Source organism: Neltuma alba, unplaced genomic scaffold (assembly GCF_004799145.2).
Source record: "Neltuma alba isolate B1F8T4 unplaced genomic scaffold, ASM479914v2 tig00012314_pilon, whole genome shotgun sequence".
Classification (NCBI taxonomy): Eukaryota; Viridiplantae; Streptophyta; class Magnoliopsida; order Fabales; family Fabaceae; genus Neltuma; species Neltuma alba.
In genome coordinates this window covers 1-18,033 of record NW_021636825.1, presented here as the reverse complement: position 1 = coordinate 18,033, position 18,033 = coordinate 1, and the positions used below count along the sequence as shown (strand labels likewise).

The window sequence follows — 18,033 nt, the reverse complement described above, 5'->3', positions numbered from 1 at the left end:
CTTTCCACACCTGAACATCCCTGCCTCATAGGGCCAGCCTTCAAGATCTTTACCTGGCTCTAAGGATTTATAGTAGTAGCCTTCTTTTTATGTCTCATTTCCAGCTTTGTGGCTTTTTTCAGCCAGTTACATGATACCCATTTCACATAGGACCAAAATTATGATACCCTTTAGTTTAAAGCCTCTCAATGCTTTGCTTTTTGATCCCCCTCTTAGGAAATGGCTGCCTTCTGTCCTCTTTAAATTTGATTCAAATGGCTCACAGTTAGAGTGAAATCGTGATGAAGAATAACAAAATCCCAATTGCTGTGTGATGTGATCCTTCTTGTGTTTTATTTTTTTAGGGAAAAAAACTTGTTTTTGACACTAGAAAAAGAGGAGGTGGTGGACCAAGACAACGTTATGATTTTAACGAATTATATTCACAATCTTCATGACCTTGTTGGGAAGCTTATGATCATTAATACTGCATTGGTTAACTAGATTAAGACATTGAAAATGTGAGATTGGTGAGTTCAAGGGCATCTCTGTCACCCTTTCAGGATAACCTCATGCTAAAATTAATCTGGATCAATTCAATAGGTCAGGAAATTAGATTCTTCGTGATAAAATACAGAAAATTGAAATCAAATTCAAAACATCTCAATTTCTTTTTATATAAACTTATTTTGAATTATATATCATGTAAAATATATATGAATTTTATATTCATAATTATATACAATATCTTTGTTACCTTGGAGTTGTCACCCTCAATTGTAATTTCCATCACGAGATGTTTAATTCTTTATGCAGAAAACGTATGAATAAAAAAACACACGGTATGGCCAGCGGGGGATCCATATCATTGTCTTTTCAATGGTTTTAAGAAGAAAACTCATCAAAGGGACTTCTTTTTATTTCTTTTCTCTGTTAACCTTATTTTGGCCTCTTACGGCACCTGAGGGAGGATCGGAACAGTAGGTGAGATTTTCATATGCTTCAAAGTACTAGCAAAATCAAGTTTGGTAATGGAAGGAAGATGGATCAAATATATTGTCCTCTTTAGGAATTTGTTAAAGGTCCATTTGTTTATATCGAGTTTGGGGGATTCCATTCTGTGAGTCACTTTTCTTTCTTTCTTTTTTAACTCAGAAGTTTTGTCTGTTCTGTTCCTTTATAAACTTCGTCAGAAAGCACAAGCAACCTCTTTGATTCTCAGTCCTCATAAAGGATTTCATCCTTCACTACTCTTCTATCGTTCTGGTTGTTCTCAGAACCTCCGTCTTCACGTTCCACTTGAACTGAAATTATTTTTGTATTTGTTCTTCATGCATCTAACTTTCTTCTAAAAATTTTAATCTCAACCAAGCTTTTCCCTAGAATACGATTTTCCTGAGAAAATGACAGCATCTGAAAAGCCCAGCACCAAAGGACAAGCATGGTTAGATAAATCTCTTACTCTTTTAACCCCTTTTCTTTTGCATTATCTATTGCAATTTGTGACGATTTCTCTGTGTAGGTTCTGCACCACCGGATTGCCAAGCGACATTGTGGTAGAAGTGGAAGACATGACCTTCCATCTTCACAAGGTAAGCCTATATTAGATGGGTTTGTTCCCATCCCCAGGACTAACAATCATATGTACCCTATTCTCTGAAATTTCTCACCTGTGTGATATACTCCAGTTCCCTCTGATGTCAAAAAGTCGAAAGATTCACGACCTGATTACAGAGCAAGAAACGAATCATTCCTCTGCTGCTAGAATCCAACCTGCTGGCACAGAAACACAATCTGTCCCCGAGGAAATTGAGGAAGACGACGAAATTGCTGAAGAACACTGTCATATAACATTTGCAGACTTTCCCGGCGGCTCCGAGACCTTCGAGATAGCTGCCAAGTTCTGCTACGGTGTCAAAATCGACTTATCCTCTTCCAATGTGGTCTCTCTCCGCTGCGCTGGTGAGTTTCTTGAGATGACAGAAGAGTACTCTGAAGATAACCTCATCTCCAAGACCGAGAAGTTTTTCTCTCAGTTTGTCCTCAAAAGCATCAAGGACTCCATTAGAGCGCTCAAGTCCTGTGAGAGATTGATGCCTCTGGCGGAGACATTAGGCATTACGCAGATGTGTATAGATTCCGTTGTTGCCAGCGCCTCGTCATCGGATCCGGCATTGATTGGTTGGCCGCTGAGTGATCCCGGAGCCAACGACGCAACAACTCGAGGTTCTGACTCGAAGCAGATCTTGTGGAATGCGATTGGGACTGGTGGAAAGAGAAAAGGCGTAAGCAGAGGCGTTACAAGAGGAGACCCATGGCTTGAGGATCTGGCGCGCCTGAGTTTTCCTGTTTTCAAGCAACTCATTCTGGCCCTGAAAAATACGGATACGAGACCGGAGGTAATAGAGTGTTGTCTTCTGTATTACGCAAAGAAACACATTCCTGGTGTATCAAGGTCGAGCCGGAAGTCCTTAACCTCATCTTCGACGGCAGTTTCAGAGGCTCAACAGAAAGGGTTGCTGGAGACTATAATATTGAATCTTCCATTGAAGAGTAGGTCCAAGTCCTCCGCAGCAACGAGGTTTCTGTTCGGATTATTGCGAACAGCCAATATATTGAACGCATCCGAAGTTTGCAGAGATACATTGGAGAAGAAGATAGGTTCACAGCTAGAGGAAGCGACGCTGGACGACCTTCTCATACCCAACTACTCGCATTTGAACGAAACACTATACGACGTAGATTGTGTGGAGAGAATGTTAGGTCATTTCTTAGAGGGTTTAGAAGAAAGAAACGATGCCGCAACAATTGACGGCAGGTCGCCGACGTTAACGTTTGTGGGTAAACAAATCGACGGCTATCTTTCCGAGATAGCTTCCGATGCAAATCTCAAACCAGAAAGGTTCTACAACTTCGCTCACTCTCTTCCCGAACAAGCCCGACTCTTCGACGATGGTCTCTACCGTGCCATAGATATCTATCTCAAGGTAGCAACAAGTACCGACAATTAGTAATGTGATTTTTTCTCCTTGTCATTTTCGCAAACACCTTTAAGACACATGAATTCACTCTTCTATTCCTTACAGGCACACCCACGGACATCAGAAGCAGAACGCGAAAGGATTTGCGGGTTGCTGGACTGTCAGAAGCTAACACTAGAGGCGTGCACGCACGCAGCGCAGAACGAAAGGCTCCCATTGAGAGCAGTGATCCAAGTACTGTTCTTCGAGCAGCTTCAGCTCCGGCACGCGGTGGCGGGGTCGTTCATGTCAGCGGAAGCGGCGATCGACGGCGGGAGGCCATCTGGGGGCGGGATGGAAGAGGAAGCACGTGAGAAGGAGGGGAGCGGCACGTGGAGCGTAGCGGAGAGAGAGAATCAGGTGCTGCGGCTGGACATGGATAGCATGAGGACGCGGGTGCATCAGCTGGAGCGGGAGTGCTCCACCATGAGGAAAGTGATCGCGAAGATTGACAACAAGGCGGGCCCACAAGGAGGCAGAGGCTGGAGGGCATCCCTGGGGAAAAAGTTCGGGTGCAAATTCAAAACGCAGGTTTGTGACTCCCGCGAACAGGCAGTGGTTGACACACGCAAGGGACGACCCCATCAACACCAACCCCCCCATGCCCATGCCCATAATGAATAACCTGCTGCTTAACGTCACGTGAGATTGGTGAAGCGGTTAGCTGAATCATCTTTTTAATCCCCGCATTCTGTTTATGAACTGTTAAAAACAACCCCAAAAGGGGGAAAAAACCCACGCAGGATTTTGGTTTGGCAGGATGGTGATGTGGAAGTTAGTGATTGGTTAAGTGGAGACGCGGCTTTTGAGGTGAAGGGTGCAGAGCGCAAGACATGAGAAATATGGGGGAATAAATGAGAGGGGGTGTCAGTGATTATTGGTAACGGGGAATAAAATTAACTAATTAAGATGCATTATACGAGGCTGGGAACAGTAGCTGGGGGTGGCAGGGCCGGAAAATACTAGAAGGGAAGGAAGAATGAATAGGGATTGCTTGTGGTGAAAGGTCATCAAAGAAGGGGGAAGGGGTGATGATTGGGAGGAGGAGTAGCTAGAAAGGCTGGAGGATGGGGCCATAATTGGTGCACTTTTCCCTGTAGGCTAATCATAATCTCATTTATTTTAGAGAGTTGGGGATTCACAATCAGACCCATGATTTTGCTGCGTGTTCCGTAATTTTTCAACCATCATCATTATGTGACTGAGTCATGTATAAGGAACCTTTTCAATCAATACCCCCACATGGGCACCTCCCCTAACTCTTCATGTTTCTTCTTTTTTTTTTTTTTAATTTGTTCAAGGCCCCAATACTCTTCGACTTTTCGTTTATATTGGTGCGACCCGTCTATAATAACAGCATTGCTCCTGCAATTGTAACATTTTCCTGACTTCGGTTAACGTTTTCAAGTGAAATAAGTTAGGAAAAATTGGTGAAAAATACCTATTTGAAAATTTATTTCGGAATTGATCCCTACAAATGTGTCAGAGGTCCTTAAGGAAGACTAAATATTCAGATAAAAATAATGTAGTGCCCTAAACTAAGATTCAAAAAGAAAGATGAGGTTTCACCAAGTGCAACATACCATCTGTATGCGCAAATAAAAATCCTTTTTAAGTACAATTAAACTTCCGTTATGTTCACATGAGCCTAACTGCAAACGAACATAAACTGAGTGTAATATACCATCCGTATGTGCAAATAAAAATCCCTCTCAATGTAATTGAACTTCCATTTTATTTACATGAGTCCAAATGTGAATGAACTTTCACCGAGTGCAACATATTATCTGTATATACAAATAAAGATTCTTCTAAGTGCAATTAATCTTCCATTATGTTTACATGAGAGTTGGTGCAAATGAAGATTAAGTGAGTACAACATATTATCCATATGTGCAGATAAAAATCCTTCTAAGTGCAATTGAACTTTCATTATATTCACATGAGCCCAAGTGCAAACAAACTTCAACCTAGTGCAACATACCATTCATACCCCTCTCAGTGCAATTAAACTTCCATTTTGTTCACACGAGCCCAGGTGCGAACGAACTTCTACCGAGTACAATATATCATTCATATATACAAATAAAAACCCCTCTAAGTGCAATTAATCTTTTATTATGTTTACATGAGAGTTGGTGCAAATGAACATCAACTAAGTGCGACATAGCATCCGTATGTGCAAATGAAAATCCTCTTAGTACAATTGAACTTCAATTTTGTTCACATGAGCCTAGGTGCGAACGAACTTCCACCGAGTGCAACATGTCATCCGTATATACAAGTAAAAATTCATCTAACTGCAATTAATCTTTCATTATGTTTACATGAGAGTTGGATTAATGAACATCAACTTAGTGCAACATACTATTCGTATGTGAAAATAAAAATCCCTTTAAATGCAACTGAACTTCCTTTATGTTCACATGAGCCCAAGTGCAAATAAACTTCAACCGAGTGTAACATATCATCCGTATGTGTAAATAAAAATCCCTCAAAGTGCAACTAAACTTCCATCCATATGTGTGAATAAAAATCCCTCTAGGTGCAGTTGAACTTCCATTTTGTTCACATGAGCCTAAGCGCAAACGAATTTCCACCAAGTGTAACATATCATCCGTATATACAAATGAAAATCCCTCTAAGTGCAATTAATATTCCATTATGTTTATATGATAGTTGGTGCAAATGAACATCAACCGACTATAACATATTATTTATATGTGTAAATAAAAATCCTTCTAAGTGCAATTGAACTTTCCTACCTGGTAGTACAGTCTGCAATTGAACTTTCCTACCTGGTAGTACAGTCGCTTGATCCCTTGCTCATCCATATGCGGCTTGCCCAATTTTCCCTCTTCTACGTTGTCTTTCTTTTAAATTTTAGTTTAGGGCAATATAGTAATTTCATTTGAATATTTAATCTTCCTTAAGGACCTCAGCCTCTAACATTTGCAGGGACCAATTTCCAAATAAATTTTCAAATAGGTATTTTACACCAATTTTCCCAATAAGTTACTTTTTTATCTTTAGAAAATATTCATTTTTATTGGCTTATGAAGATTTTCAACCTCATCTCTTCAATCGAAACTTTCCCTCTTGTCTGGGCGAAGAGAAAACATTTCGAGTGACAGTAGAATCATTTGTTCTCTTGCCAAGGGGAATGGTGCCAAAACATGCTGACTCTAGTTTGATATTTTTTCTTTTCTCTGGTTTGGCTTTGTTATAGTGACTTAAAAAAGAAAATTAATCTCCAAGTTTGTTTCATTTGATTTTTTAATTAAATTTTTATAATTGCATTTTCTTTTTTTGTTTTTATAATTTCATTTATTGTTAATCAGGTGTGATAAAAAGAAAAAAAATCTACACAAATCTAACTGAAAATTAGATACAACCATACATTACTTTTTTTTTTTATTTATAAATGGCCTGCTTGATGACATCATATGCAGGAAAGGGGTCTCTCTACTCTTTCCCTGCAACTTCCATCCCCTTTGGCACTTCCCATCCCAACTATTACAAGTAAAATTTGCACTATTTAGATTTCGTATAAAATAATGTTATTAAGTATTTATTTTATTAGTGTTTTAAATTATCATGACTAAAATTTAGTAACTTAATTTTATTTATTTTTTATTTTAAAAAATTAACGTTTTATTTATAAAATAAGAAATTTAACCATTCAAATCTCAATCTCATAATTAATGCATCTTTCCATCCTTTTTTTTTTGTGCCAGGTACATCTTTCCATCATCCATCTTTGCAAGTTCAATTTTATTATTAAGACTCTTGGGCCCGGTCCAACAAGAGACCCCAAAAAAACAACTTGAACCCTAAGATGAAAAGGCGGATGAACCCTAATACCTGCCCGGGAATGTCTCCGTTGCGTATAAAAGTACGACATCGAGAATTCAATTTCTCGAAGGGTACGGGTACTTTTCGGGGGAGTGGGGCCTTTGGTTCTGCATGCGTTTCTCTATCGCTGGTTGTTTCATGTTTCAATTGCCTTCCTTTGCTTGTATTTCTTGTTATGATCCTTTTTTTTTTTTTTTAATTGATGGCAAATCTCTGATGGATGGATTGTGAGATTTGCGGGATTTCTTCTCAGTGATGATGAATGAAAGATGACGAGTCCGATCACTTTTCCATTCAGTGACGACCAAGCGAGGCATTTGTCTGAGAGGAGTCCTCTCTTTCATCGTTATGTTTTTGTTTTCTGTGTGCCTGCTTTGTTATATGTGTAGTTTGTTTAATTTTTCTTTTTTCCCGGTGAATTTGCATTGTTTAATTGTTTGTGGAGGAAATTTGATGTTTGTTATTTAGTGTTTTTTTTTTTAATTTTGTTTTGAATTCCACTATCAGATTCGAATACATGGCATTGTGATGATACTTACAAATTGTTCATATGATTATTCATATGATGAATACAATACCTCCTGCTCATTCTGAATGCATATTATTCGATGTCATCGAAATTTGTCGGGAGCAATTTTCAGGTGGAAGAATCTGTTTTTATTATCTTCTGTGGCTCGATTTGCTTGTCTTAGTCGCCATTACAAGCAGTCTTAATTTGGAGGAAATAATTACTTATGCAGCTGAGCTTCTCTTACGTCTTGATGTAAATGGCAGATAAGCATGATGACGGCAAATTGTATTAAATTCTAATCAGTTTGCTTGTTCGTGGAGCACTGAGTAGTGTGGCCTATGTTCTTCTGTGTGGATTTTGAAATCTTTGTCAATATGTTTTTGAGTTTTTCCCACTTGCATAGACGTGTATGCTCGCAGAACAATCCGTCTCCTTGACCCTGACACCTCTGGCTACACCAAAGTTTCAGATTCAAGTCTTCAACTATTGAAATTTAATTTTTAGTTTATTTTCCTAGAACCTGACTACCTGGCAACCTGTGCTTGAAAATAAATAAGATGATTTACATTTGGGCTTTAGTTCAAAGGCCCCAGCCGGAATCCTCAATCGGAGGTTAGGAACTTAAAAATAGAGTGAAATGAAATGAATGGGAAGTAAAATGAAAGAAAAGCTCCTTATGTATCAAAAAAGAAAGAAAGAAAGAAAGAAAAGAATGAAAGTGAGTTTTGAAAATTGTAGGATATGTTAAAAGTAAACGAAATCCTTATATTTACTTGTGCTTTAAATATACCTAAGGAATTTTTATGTCACACAGTCATTATAAAAATAGTTAAGATTTTAATTCCTTTTTAAAATTTTATCCTTCTTTAATACCACTAAAACATATAATGGTATTTTTTTAACGATTGATGCCTGAGCGAAAAACAAAGAAAGAGACTCTCTATTTGTGAATCTAGAGCACCCAAAAAATCAAAGTCGTCGGAGACTACGAAAAATTCGAAGAGCTAGCCATGGACATGGAAATCTAGAAAGCAGAACCATTTCCAAATGATGATCTATTAATCTATTACTACCTTCGATTCTAATTATAAGAGTCAGTTGACTAATTTAAGAATATTAAAGAAGTAAGTTGAGTTAGTTATTTGTCCTAAATAGGTGTTGTCTTTCCTAAAATATCCTTGCTAATCAAATGTACTAACTAGAACTATAATTATTAGAAGGATTATTTTAAAACAAATTGAGTAAATATAAGAGATAAAGTAGATTGGGGTCTAATATTTAAGATCAAAATAAAAGTCAAACAGGATCTTATATTAAGAACCGAAGGTAGTATCATCATTCGTTGCAAACTCGAACTTCTTTGGCAAGCACCCCGAAACCATTTTAGCAGCCACTTCTCAAGTTGTTATGCTTGTGCCCTTCGAACTTCGAAGACACTAATTATGAAACAAATAAAATTTTTACATTTAATTTTTAATTTCTAATTTTATTGCCACGTCATAGATTTCATTCGCCTGGATGGCCTATTTTATGACCGCAAGAATCTTGATCCCAAATGAGAAGCTTCCAACGTGGCAAGCAGTGGCACCAGGTTCGGTGGACCAATCATATATCATCTTATCTTATCCGTGATCTTACTCATACCATCCACCACACAACTCTCCAGATCCTCTTCTTCCCCAACACAAAATCACTCTCTCTTACAGAGACACAGAGAGAGCAATTGTGGAAACGACAATGGCCGCCTCACTGCAAGCAGCCGCCACCCTCACGGCCATGCCCTTGCAGCTCAAATCTTCCCACTCCATTTCCAAGGCCTTCGGCTTGCAACCTTCTGCATCGAGGCTCACTTGCTCTCTTCACCCTCATCTCAAGGACCTCGCTCACAAGTGTGCCGACGCCACCAAAATTGCAGGCTTCGCCCTCGCCTCCTCTGCTCTCCTCGTCTCTGTATGTTTCATTCTTTTTCATTCCTTCATTCATTCTTTCTTTTTTGTAATTCTGGGAACAGTTGCCGATATTTGATGCTTTAACACATTCTTTGTCAGGGGGCAAGTGCCGAGGGTGCCCCAAAACGCCTGACCTACGACGAAATCCAGAGCAAGACATACTTGGAAGTCAAAGGAACAGGAACGGCTAACCAGTGTCCGACCATCGATGGCGGAGTTGACTCATTCGCCTTCAAGCCTGGAAAATACAACGCCAAGAAGCTCTGCCTTGAGCCCACCTCTTTCACTGTGAAAGCCGAGGGTGTCAGCAAGAACGCCCCGCCTGAGTTCCAAAACACCAAGCTCATGACCCGCCTCACCTACACTCTCGACGAGATCGAAGGCCCCTTCCAAGTTTCTGAAGATGGCTCCGTCAAGTTCGAGGAGAAAGACGGCATCGACTATGCCGCCGTCACGGTCCAGCTTCCCGGAGGCGAGCGCGTGCCTTTCCTCTTCACCATCAAACAGCTGGTGGCTTCTGGAAAACCAGACAGCTTCAGCGGAGAATTTCTGGTGCCGTCGTACCGGGGATCATCGTTTTTGGACCCCAAGGGAAGGGGTGCTTCCACGGGTTATGATAATGCGGTGGCATTGCCGGCCGGAGGAAGAGGAGACGAGGAAGAACTTGCGAAGGAGAACAATAAGAGTGCTCAGTCATCGAAAGGGAAGATAACTTTGAGTGTGACGAAGAGCAAGCCTGAGACTGGAGAAGTGATTGGGGTGTTTGAGAGCCTTCAGCCATCTGATACTGATTTGGGAGCTAAAGCTCCGAAGGATGTGAAGATCCAGGGCGTCTGGTATGCTCAGCTTGATTAATTCAGAGACCTTCTTCTTCTTCTGATCTGAGTAATATGGGGCTCCAGATTTTGTTGTAACTAGCCAGAGTTGAATATTCGCTTCTGCACCATCCTATGGCCCAAAGGGTAATATTTTTATTACTGTGTCTGTATATTATAATATTGACTTCAAACTATAATAAAATGTAGTTTTCATTGGTGGTGGCCTGGCTAGTTTTTGTAACATTCCATGTTCTTGTTTACCCAATTGTGAGATGGTTTCTCTTTACATGAGCCAAGCCACGGATTTCGTTGTTAGTATTACTATCCGGTCAGTTTCTGTGCATAATCTTGCACAAATCCATCCTTTAATTTCTATAATTTTCGTTTAATTTTCTGACAATTTTAATTGAAGTATGAAATTTGATGACGTTTTTATATTGAATGATACAAATATAAAATAAATTTGTATTATTTTATTTAAGAAATTTAAGAACCATTCGAGGTTTACTTGAACACATCAAAAGATTGGAAAAAGAAATAAAAACAAGCAAGGAAAACTGGTCAGCACAAATTGATTCAATTTGTTGTGAAATTTATGCCCTTAAAATTTGTAATATGGCGTTTATAGTGTTAAGGAATGTTTGGTAGGAGAGTCAAGCGGTTTAACGGGGAACTATTTAATAATTAAATTATCTAAATTACCAACTCTATATAATGTAACAAATTTAAAAACCGAATCAAAATTCAAATCATTTTGTTAAATTAGATTCAAACTGCATCCTATATTGAACTGCATAAAAATGAGCAAGTGTTTGTTATCAAGAACACAGAATACTTGTCCCGTCTATTAGCTTTCTGAAAGAAAATAGACATGTATCAAATATTCTTAGGAACCTTATAACAAAAGAAATAAATCAAAATTAGTGAAAGCATTTTACAAGGAATTTATTTAATTAACAGAAAAATTAATCAATTTGGATATATCTACGAATATGCAATATAGGTAAAACAAGTCGAACAACAAAAGTGAGGTGAAACTGTATTTTGATTACATAAATAAGTTTAGAATTTGGAAGTCCAAAAATATGGACTTTAAACTATTTATGGGGAGGAATGTTTGGTAGTCACGCTAATGATGAATGGCACGAAAGTATAAGCTGTTTTGGTTTTTCGCACGAAACGTGGCGTGTATCAGAAACCAACCGAGCAAAACGCATTCTACGTGTAAGAAATCCAAACGATGAGAAGAGTCTCTATCCGATTCCACGCTTTTTGCATTGCAATTCACTGCAAAAGCAGAAGGATATGCTATTTTCCTGCTGCCATAGGTTGCTAGAATTTCATACTCCCAGCTTTCTTTGATTTTCTTTTTCCCTTTTCACTTTCCTCAACACCCACTATCTGTTTGATTAAATTACCATGACAAGAACTTGCTCGCAACAATGGAACCGCCGGGAGTGTTTGGCACTAGCTCAAGCTTCACTTTGCGATTGGGCCAGACCGGTTTCTCCACTGCTTCGCTTCTCTTTCTGTGCTTCCATGTTGAATTCTATGGTTACACTGCTTTCTGGTATGCTTTTCTTACCTTCCTTCCCCCTACTCATTGTTGTTCAATTTGAGTCCAAATTCTCGGTCTTGAATTGCGGGTACTCCAGGAAAGCGATGATCATCGGTTCCTCTGTCTCATAAATTTTGTAAAAATATTTGGGAGAACCAAGTTTCCGAATTATATTTTGGGCGGGATAGGCAAGCGAGGGCAGGGTGCGTATAAAATGAGGAGCTTTACGAGTCAAAGGGCACGAGAGAGTGCCATTGTATGCATTAGTTGCAGCTTTACAGAGTCTAGGCCAGATAGCGTGTCATTTCTATTTTATTTAAAGAGTCAGGTATTAACTGCTCAGGTAATGAGTTTGAACTCCTATTTATAAGGAAGCTTTCACGCTGCTAAATTATAAGGCGATTTGCTAGTGTGTCATTTCCTGATGGGAACAAATTATACAGAAGTAGCCAACTACCTTACTTGGGGTTCTTTTTCAATCACTGTCTTTGTTGGTGATGCGCAGCTATTCTATTATAGCAATGGGGTTGGTGATTCCTTGGAGTGCAACATTGTTTGTGGTTGATGCATATTCGCTCCTCGTAAGATGTTTACCGCGTCAAAGAATGATCATATGGATCGTCTTCTTTGGAGACATAGTATGTGAAGTTTCTGACTAAAATGACCTAAAAGGCCTCATTTCTGCCACACTGCACTAATAATTTTGAGTTTTGTGTGCCCCTTCAGTGTCTGTCATATCTCTCTCTGGCTGCAGCTTGCTCAACAGCCAGCGTCACAGATCTGCTGCAACATGCTGGTGGATCCGTCTGCCCCACAAAGTTATGCAATGGATTGCAATTGTGTGCTGCTATGTCCTTCTTGTGCTGGCTTCTTTTATCAACTTCCTGCCTCTTTAATTTCTGGCTCCTCCCTTCCTTGTAAATTTTAAGCTTGATGACGTTATGACTCAAACTTCGATAATACACAGAGTGCTCCCTTCTTCCTACAATGGATTTTCTTTCCCGGAGGATATTCCAAATAGGTTGGGGTTCGAGGTGCCTTTTTTCATACTTGAAAATCCAGGTAAGAGATTGGAAAACAAATGTTTTTGTCAAAGCACCTCAAATCTCAATGTTCTTTTTACCCCTCATCATTCACCTGATGGAAGGAACTCAGGTAACCTTCATGCTCATGAATTGAAGAGTTAAACTCTTAACTTCTTATAAGTTAAGATTCAAGGAGGTGTTTATTGTCAATTGAGCTAAACGTAATGGCCAGAGAATCCTCGTATACTCCCGAAGATACATTATTACAAACTGTTCTTGGCATTTAGATATCCATTTCAAAGAAAACTTATCTAAAACTACGTATTATTGATGTGACATAAATCCATAAAGTGGAGGCGGGGTTTTCAGCCATCAAACCTAAATGTATGCTTACACTTGATTTCGCCCTAGTCTCTCTTGTAGGAATAAATATAGAAGGGATGAGGAAATCATACCGGGTCGGATTGGGTCGGTTGGATCCTTTGAGTTCATGTTATAAGTTAGATTATAAAAGTTTAAGCTTTGAGTGCACAATAGAGCATTTTTTTGTAGGAAAGAATAAGAGAGAGAAATAGTAGAAAAAGCTCAACTATTGGAGTGAGTTGAATTGATTGGTGGAGGCCTTTATTTATAGCTTTTGTTAGGGGTATTTTGGAAAGCCAAAATATTAACTGAGCTCATCAGGTTAAATTTGAGTTAGGATAAATACATCTTTATTTCATAATATCATGATATTTGAATTTAAATCCAGAATCAATTACAATTAATTCTAAATATATAACTCAATACATATTTAATGTATACAATATAAATTAATTAAATTTATATCGTAACTAATTGGGTTTAATTCAGGATGTTTGGCCGAGTCAAACATATCATAATCTTGCTTAAATATTTGATTGGTATATTATCTTAATATCCAGTCAAATAGTCCGGTCCATCAAGGGCGGATCCAAGCCCAAAACCTAACAATCTCTAAAATAACCTCAGATGGAGACGTACTAGTTGTATTTGTGGGGCTGGGCTTAAGAACTAGGCTTATGTGATATTTGGTGGTGTTATAATTTTATGGGCGCTTGTATATTAGGGTCAGCCCAGCCTTGTTTGACATCCCTTACTTAGGTTAGGCCCATTGACCCTTGCCCTGTTTGCCAAGACGCACGAGAAAAGCAACATATTCATCAAATAACCATATCTTGTGTTATTTTGAGAATCAAGTTCATAAATTTTTTATTCTTTTAGACCACTAATAATAAATAACCATGATTCTGCTTGTAAATTTGTGATATTTGAGTGGTAAATATATACTGGTAGTGTTCAATATCTTTTTAGTTATATGTGAATGATAAATGCTTATAGCTTGGTTAGTAAATTGACATGTGAATAGTAGTTCAAGGGACTTTCTTAATACTACCTTCAGCCCTAAATATAAGAGTCAATTAATTAATTTGAGTAGATTAAAAAATAAGTTAAGTTAGTTATTTGTTATAAATATTTTGTATTTCCTAAAATATCATTGTTAATCAATATAATGAGTAGAACTATCATTATTATAAAAACTATTTTTAAAAAAATGAATAAATATGATAGATAAAGTGAATTGGGATCTTATATTTAGGATAAAATAAAAGTCAAATAGGGTCTTATATTAAGGAGCATGATAGTAATTAATATGTGAATTTTGTCTTTCACTATAATTTTTTCTTCTACATGTTTCCAATTATGTTGTGAAAACCCGGAAGAGCAATCACTATGATTCAGGCCAAGTTCAGTATTTTATTATTGTCGTTATTCTTCTTATCATTACTCTATACCTAACTAAACATATAAGAGAAATAACATTTTCATTCTATTCTATATTGTATCAATTACAATTACAATTGACTATCATTTATGTTTTTTCTTCATACATACATGCTCTTTCATACTTAAATCAAGTTTGCGTACTGGATAAGACACTAGAGCTTATATTAATGTTAACACACATCTCATGTGTAAATTGCAAGGCGATTTATTGTTATCTAAGCGATTTATTGTGATTTGTGAAATGTTTAAGAGTATGAATAATCTTGCATTGTATAACAATTGTAATTCCCAACTCTTTCGAGACCGTATATGTGCCCCCCCCCCCCCCAAAACCAACAAAACACATATATTTACTGCTTTTAATTCATAATTTTTTTTTCTACTCATAGGTATCTTTCTATTAGAAACAACTCTATTTGAGACACTGTTAGGCCCTACATGTTAACACTTCTCCCAGTAGGGATTCAAACATTGATTCGTCATGTTGTAAGGGACTAGTCCCTTCCACTAGATCTAATCCTTGTTGGTTAATTCACAATTTTTGACATCATTCACACATAATTATTACTTATAACTGTGGCATGCTTAACTTTATTGAGCCCCTAATGCTGATTATGTTTTTAAAAATCACATAAATATTGGTCGAAGATAATATCCAACATCAACTTGTACAATAAATCTGTTCATTCGTTGTTTATTTTAAATGAACAGTGCTCTCATTCAATTGCGCACATTACGGATGCCACGAGTCCACGAGCACATATTGTAATGATCATAATAAAATTAATTAATAATGAATAATTATTCCAATAATGCTTCAAGGATTGAAACACCGGTAATGATATACACGCTTAATAATGGAACACGCAATCCTGCAGTGTCTGAATGGTAATGTATCTTGGGCTAAATCCAAACGGATTATATATGAAGCACATATAATTGTTTGAGGAACCAAATTATTAAAAAAAAGGATTAGGATTTAGGAATTACATAATTGTTGGTGAACCGACAGGCAATAACACATTCAACGCATTTATATATATATATGTATATATTGCTTATTTTAAGACTTTGAAGGCAATAATGTGCGTGGGTATATATAGCTATAGGTAGCCACAAACAATGATCCTATATCTATAATTTCCATTTCGAAAGACAACTTATCATTTAGGTATCTTTGATTTGATTTGAGTATAAAACTAATTAGGTTTATTGCCAAGAAAGTTCCTCGTTGCTATGAAAAACCAGAGATAAAGACAAGCAAAGGGTCAAATCAACATAGGATCAGGACCACAGCCCGAATATATAGCAGATGAAGCGGTGCCATACAATATAATGATGCACATATTTATTGTGTTCAATGCATCGTGTTCATAATTTCATACTTAATCCAATTAATAGAGGTTTGTCTTAATTATTAGTTCCTGCACTTGGGTAATTCATTATGTTTGAATACTCGAAACAATTTGGGAATTAGTTTCCGAAGTTATTGCAAGTGAGAAATTAAAGAAACGCATGAAATTAGGATATCCTAACAAATTAAAGATGAATTTGCTTTAGCTTGAGGTATTGAATGCCAAAGATAGCTCCAGATATAATCAAAATTGTGGCTAGGATGTAGGAATGCGGGCCTGGTGCATCAGATAATGGCAACCAACTTACGTTGTCCGTCTATATATCATAAATGACAACTTAGGATGATTAGATGCTTCAGCGATAGCTAAATTGATAAACAATAATTGAGAGATAAAGTAAGATGAAACGTGGAAGGTAAAATCTTATTGATATGTTAGTTAAAAGTTAATACTGCCTCTAGTACTTAATATAAGACTTCGTTTGACTTTTATCTTGGTTATAAATATAAGACCCCAATCTACTTTGTCTTTAATATTTATACATTTTTTTTCCAGATAGTCCTTCTAACAACAGTAGTTCTAGTCAATACACTTGATTAGCAAGTATATTTTAGAAAATATAACACCTATTTATGACAAATAACTAACTTAACTTCTTTTCTTAATCTCCTCAAATTAGTCAACTAGCTCTTATAATTAGGACCAGAAGTAGTACAATTTTTTTATCTCTTAAATTGCTCTCATTTTGAGTTTGGTCACTCCAATTGTCTTAAACTATAGTTTTTAGTTTCTCAAGTTTCTTCTCATTTAAATATTGATCTCTATAATTTAACAAAAACCTGTATCATTTTACCCTTTGAAAGCCAACACTGAAATGAAATAAATTCGGGAGACGAAAAATTATATGAACTCTGTATTAAAATATAATTATTAGCTCAAAAGATGCATGTTACCAAAACAAGACTAGCGCCACCATGTTTTGGGTCTGTGGGCACAGAGGCCGAGTCCTTTAATTGCCCTGAAAACAACTTCACGTACGTGTTAATAAGAGGCTATATGGAAGACACGTGAGTTCACAATTTAAATATATATATTGGTAAATGGAAATCCGTTTGGTAAATTCATAAAGAATTAAAGATACTAATGTATATATTCTGTAGCAAGCTGTTTTGCATGCAAAAATCACGCTTTTCATCATTTAGTATTGACTCAAAATATGAAATTAAGGTAGATGATCTCAAATTCTGGGCGTGGCACACAGACAAATGGATGCCTCCAAATATCGCAAATGGGATCATCATATATAAATAATGGGTATCTTGATTGGCTTGCAACTTTCTTGGGATCAGGGTTTATAGGAATATTATATGTATATTTATTTATATATTCGTGGGTGTTGATTCTATGGAAGCTTAAAAAGCCACCAAACGGGCAATATTCCCCATGATATAAGAGATACATGTTGACGCGAATTAACTGGGAACACGTTGACCTGAATTTTGTGGTGACTAATATATCCCCTTTAAATTGCATGAACATTAATTATATTCTTTGAATATGAGTAATTATATACAAGAATATTACAATTTTAAATATAATCACAGGCCTCTAAAAAATTTTTAATTAAATTCTTTATGACATGAACAATATGCTCTTCAGTTCTCACACGCTTAGAACTTCATTTGAAAAAGATCTCTTAATTTATGAGATCAAATTAGTGTTACGTTTACTCCAGGAAATAAGCCATCTGTCTTTTTTATGACAGATATGTGTGTGCCTGTGTATCAGCGCAGACAGAAAGAGGTGTCTTCAAGGAACCAACCTCAAATTAACAGAAAACCCTAGCAGCACCAACTGAATTATGAAAAGAAAAGTAGACATGTATAAGCACAATAAAAATAATATAATGGGGCCCTTGTTTTAGATAAAGGACAAGCTTTGGGTGAGGAAGAAGCTTCATGGAAGGAAAAGCTTAATGAAATAAAGGTATGTATCACTTTCTTCCACACTCTCCCTCTCCTGCTCATATTCATGGATTCGTCAAGCTTTATATTATTGATTCGTACGTCTCCGTTGAAAGTGAAACCAGTTAATGGTTATTATATATGCTTTGTCCACCTTAATTCATTTTCATGCTATGCTTCCTCCCACCTTCAT

At 37.1% G+C, this 18,033-nt stretch overlaps 3 protein-coding genes and 1 non-coding gene across 5 annotated transcripts; all 4 read left to right on the top strand.

The window, feature by feature from the left end:
* The first annotated feature begins 1,033 nt into the window (after window positions 1-1,033).
* Window positions 1,034-4,234, top strand: LOC114725957 (BTB/POZ domain-containing protein At5g66560-like). 2 transcript variants are annotated; one of them, XM_028912515.1, is made up of 4 exons: window positions 1,034-1,423; window positions 1,502-1,571; window positions 1,668-2,966; window positions 3,066-4,234. In XM_028912515.1, exons 1-4 carry the CDS (start codon window positions 1,383-1,385, stop codon window positions 3,621-3,623), a joined length of 1,968 nt encoding a protein of 655 aa, XP_028768348.1. In that variant the 5' UTR covers window positions 1,034-1,382; the 3' UTR covers window positions 3,624-4,234. The 2 variants fall into 2 exon arrangements, with proteins under 2 accessions (XP_028768348.1, XP_028768346.1); XM_028912513.1 differs by having other exon boundaries at window positions 1,034-1,571.
* A 2,867-nt stretch (window positions 4,235-7,101) lies between these two features.
* Window positions 7,102-7,184, top strand: LOC114725958 (small nucleolar RNA SNOR75). The gene has a single exon (XR_003738461.1). It is a non-coding gene; the product is annotated as a small nucleolar RNA SNOR75 (small nucleolar RNA).
* A 1,843-nt stretch (window positions 7,185-9,027) lies between these two features.
* On the top strand, window positions 9,028-10,507 carry LOC114725952 (oxygen-evolving enhancer protein 1, chloroplastic-like). Its single transcript, XM_028912510.1, has 2 exons — window positions 9,028-9,315; window positions 9,414-10,507. Exons 1-2 carry the CDS (start codon window positions 9,103-9,105, stop codon window positions 10,167-10,169), a joined length of 969 nt encoding a protein of 322 aa, XP_028768343.1. The 5' UTR covers window positions 9,028-9,102; the 3' UTR covers window positions 10,170-10,507.
* A 1,057-nt stretch (window positions 10,508-11,564) lies between these two features.
* LOC114725951 (CASP-like protein 5C2) lies at window positions 11,565-12,675 on the top strand. Its single transcript, XM_028912509.1, has 3 exons — window positions 11,565-11,702; window positions 12,196-12,328; window positions 12,417-12,675. The coding sequence occupies exons 1-3, from the start codon at window positions 11,575-11,577 to the stop codon at window positions 12,609-12,611; spliced, it is 456 nt and encodes a 151-aa protein (XP_028768342.1). The 5' UTR covers window positions 11,565-11,574; the 3' UTR covers window positions 12,612-12,675.
* Window positions 12,676-18,033: the final 5,358 nt, after the last annotated feature.

Excerpts from the sequence above, each read along its gene's own strand:
- LOC114725952 (XM_028912510.1), top strand. The coding sequence starts at position 9,103 with ATGGCCGCCTCACTGCAAGCAGCCGCCACCCTCACGGCCATGCCCTTG. Across the intron at positions 9,316-9,413 it reads CCTCTGCTCTCCTCGTCTCT|GGGGCAAGTGCCGAGGGTGC; the intron begins GTATGTTTCATT and ends ATTCTTTGTCAG.
- LOC114725957 (XM_028912513.1), top strand. The coding sequence starts at position 1,383 with ATGACAGCATCTGAAAAGCCCAGCACCAAAGGACAAGCATGGTTAGAT. Across the intron at positions 1,572-1,667 it reads TGACCTTCCATCTTCACAAG|TTCCCTCTGATGTCAAAAAG; the intron begins GTAAGCCTATAT and ends GATATACTCCAG. Across the intron at positions 2,967-3,065 it reads CCATAGATATCTATCTCAAG|GCACACCCACGGACATCAGA; the intron begins GTAGCAACAAGT and ends TATTCCTTACAG.
- LOC114725951 (XM_028912509.1), top strand. The coding sequence starts at position 11,575 with ATGGAACCGCCGGGAGTGTTTGGCACTAGCTCAAGCTTCACTTTGCGA. Across the intron at positions 11,703-12,195 it reads TATGGTTACACTGCTTTCTG|CTATTCTATTATAGCAATGG; the intron begins GTATGCTTTTCT and ends GGTGATGCGCAG. Across the intron at positions 12,329-12,416 it reads TCGTCTTCTTTGGAGACATA|TGTCTGTCATATCTCTCTCT; the intron begins GTATGTGAAGTT and ends GTGCCCCTTCAG.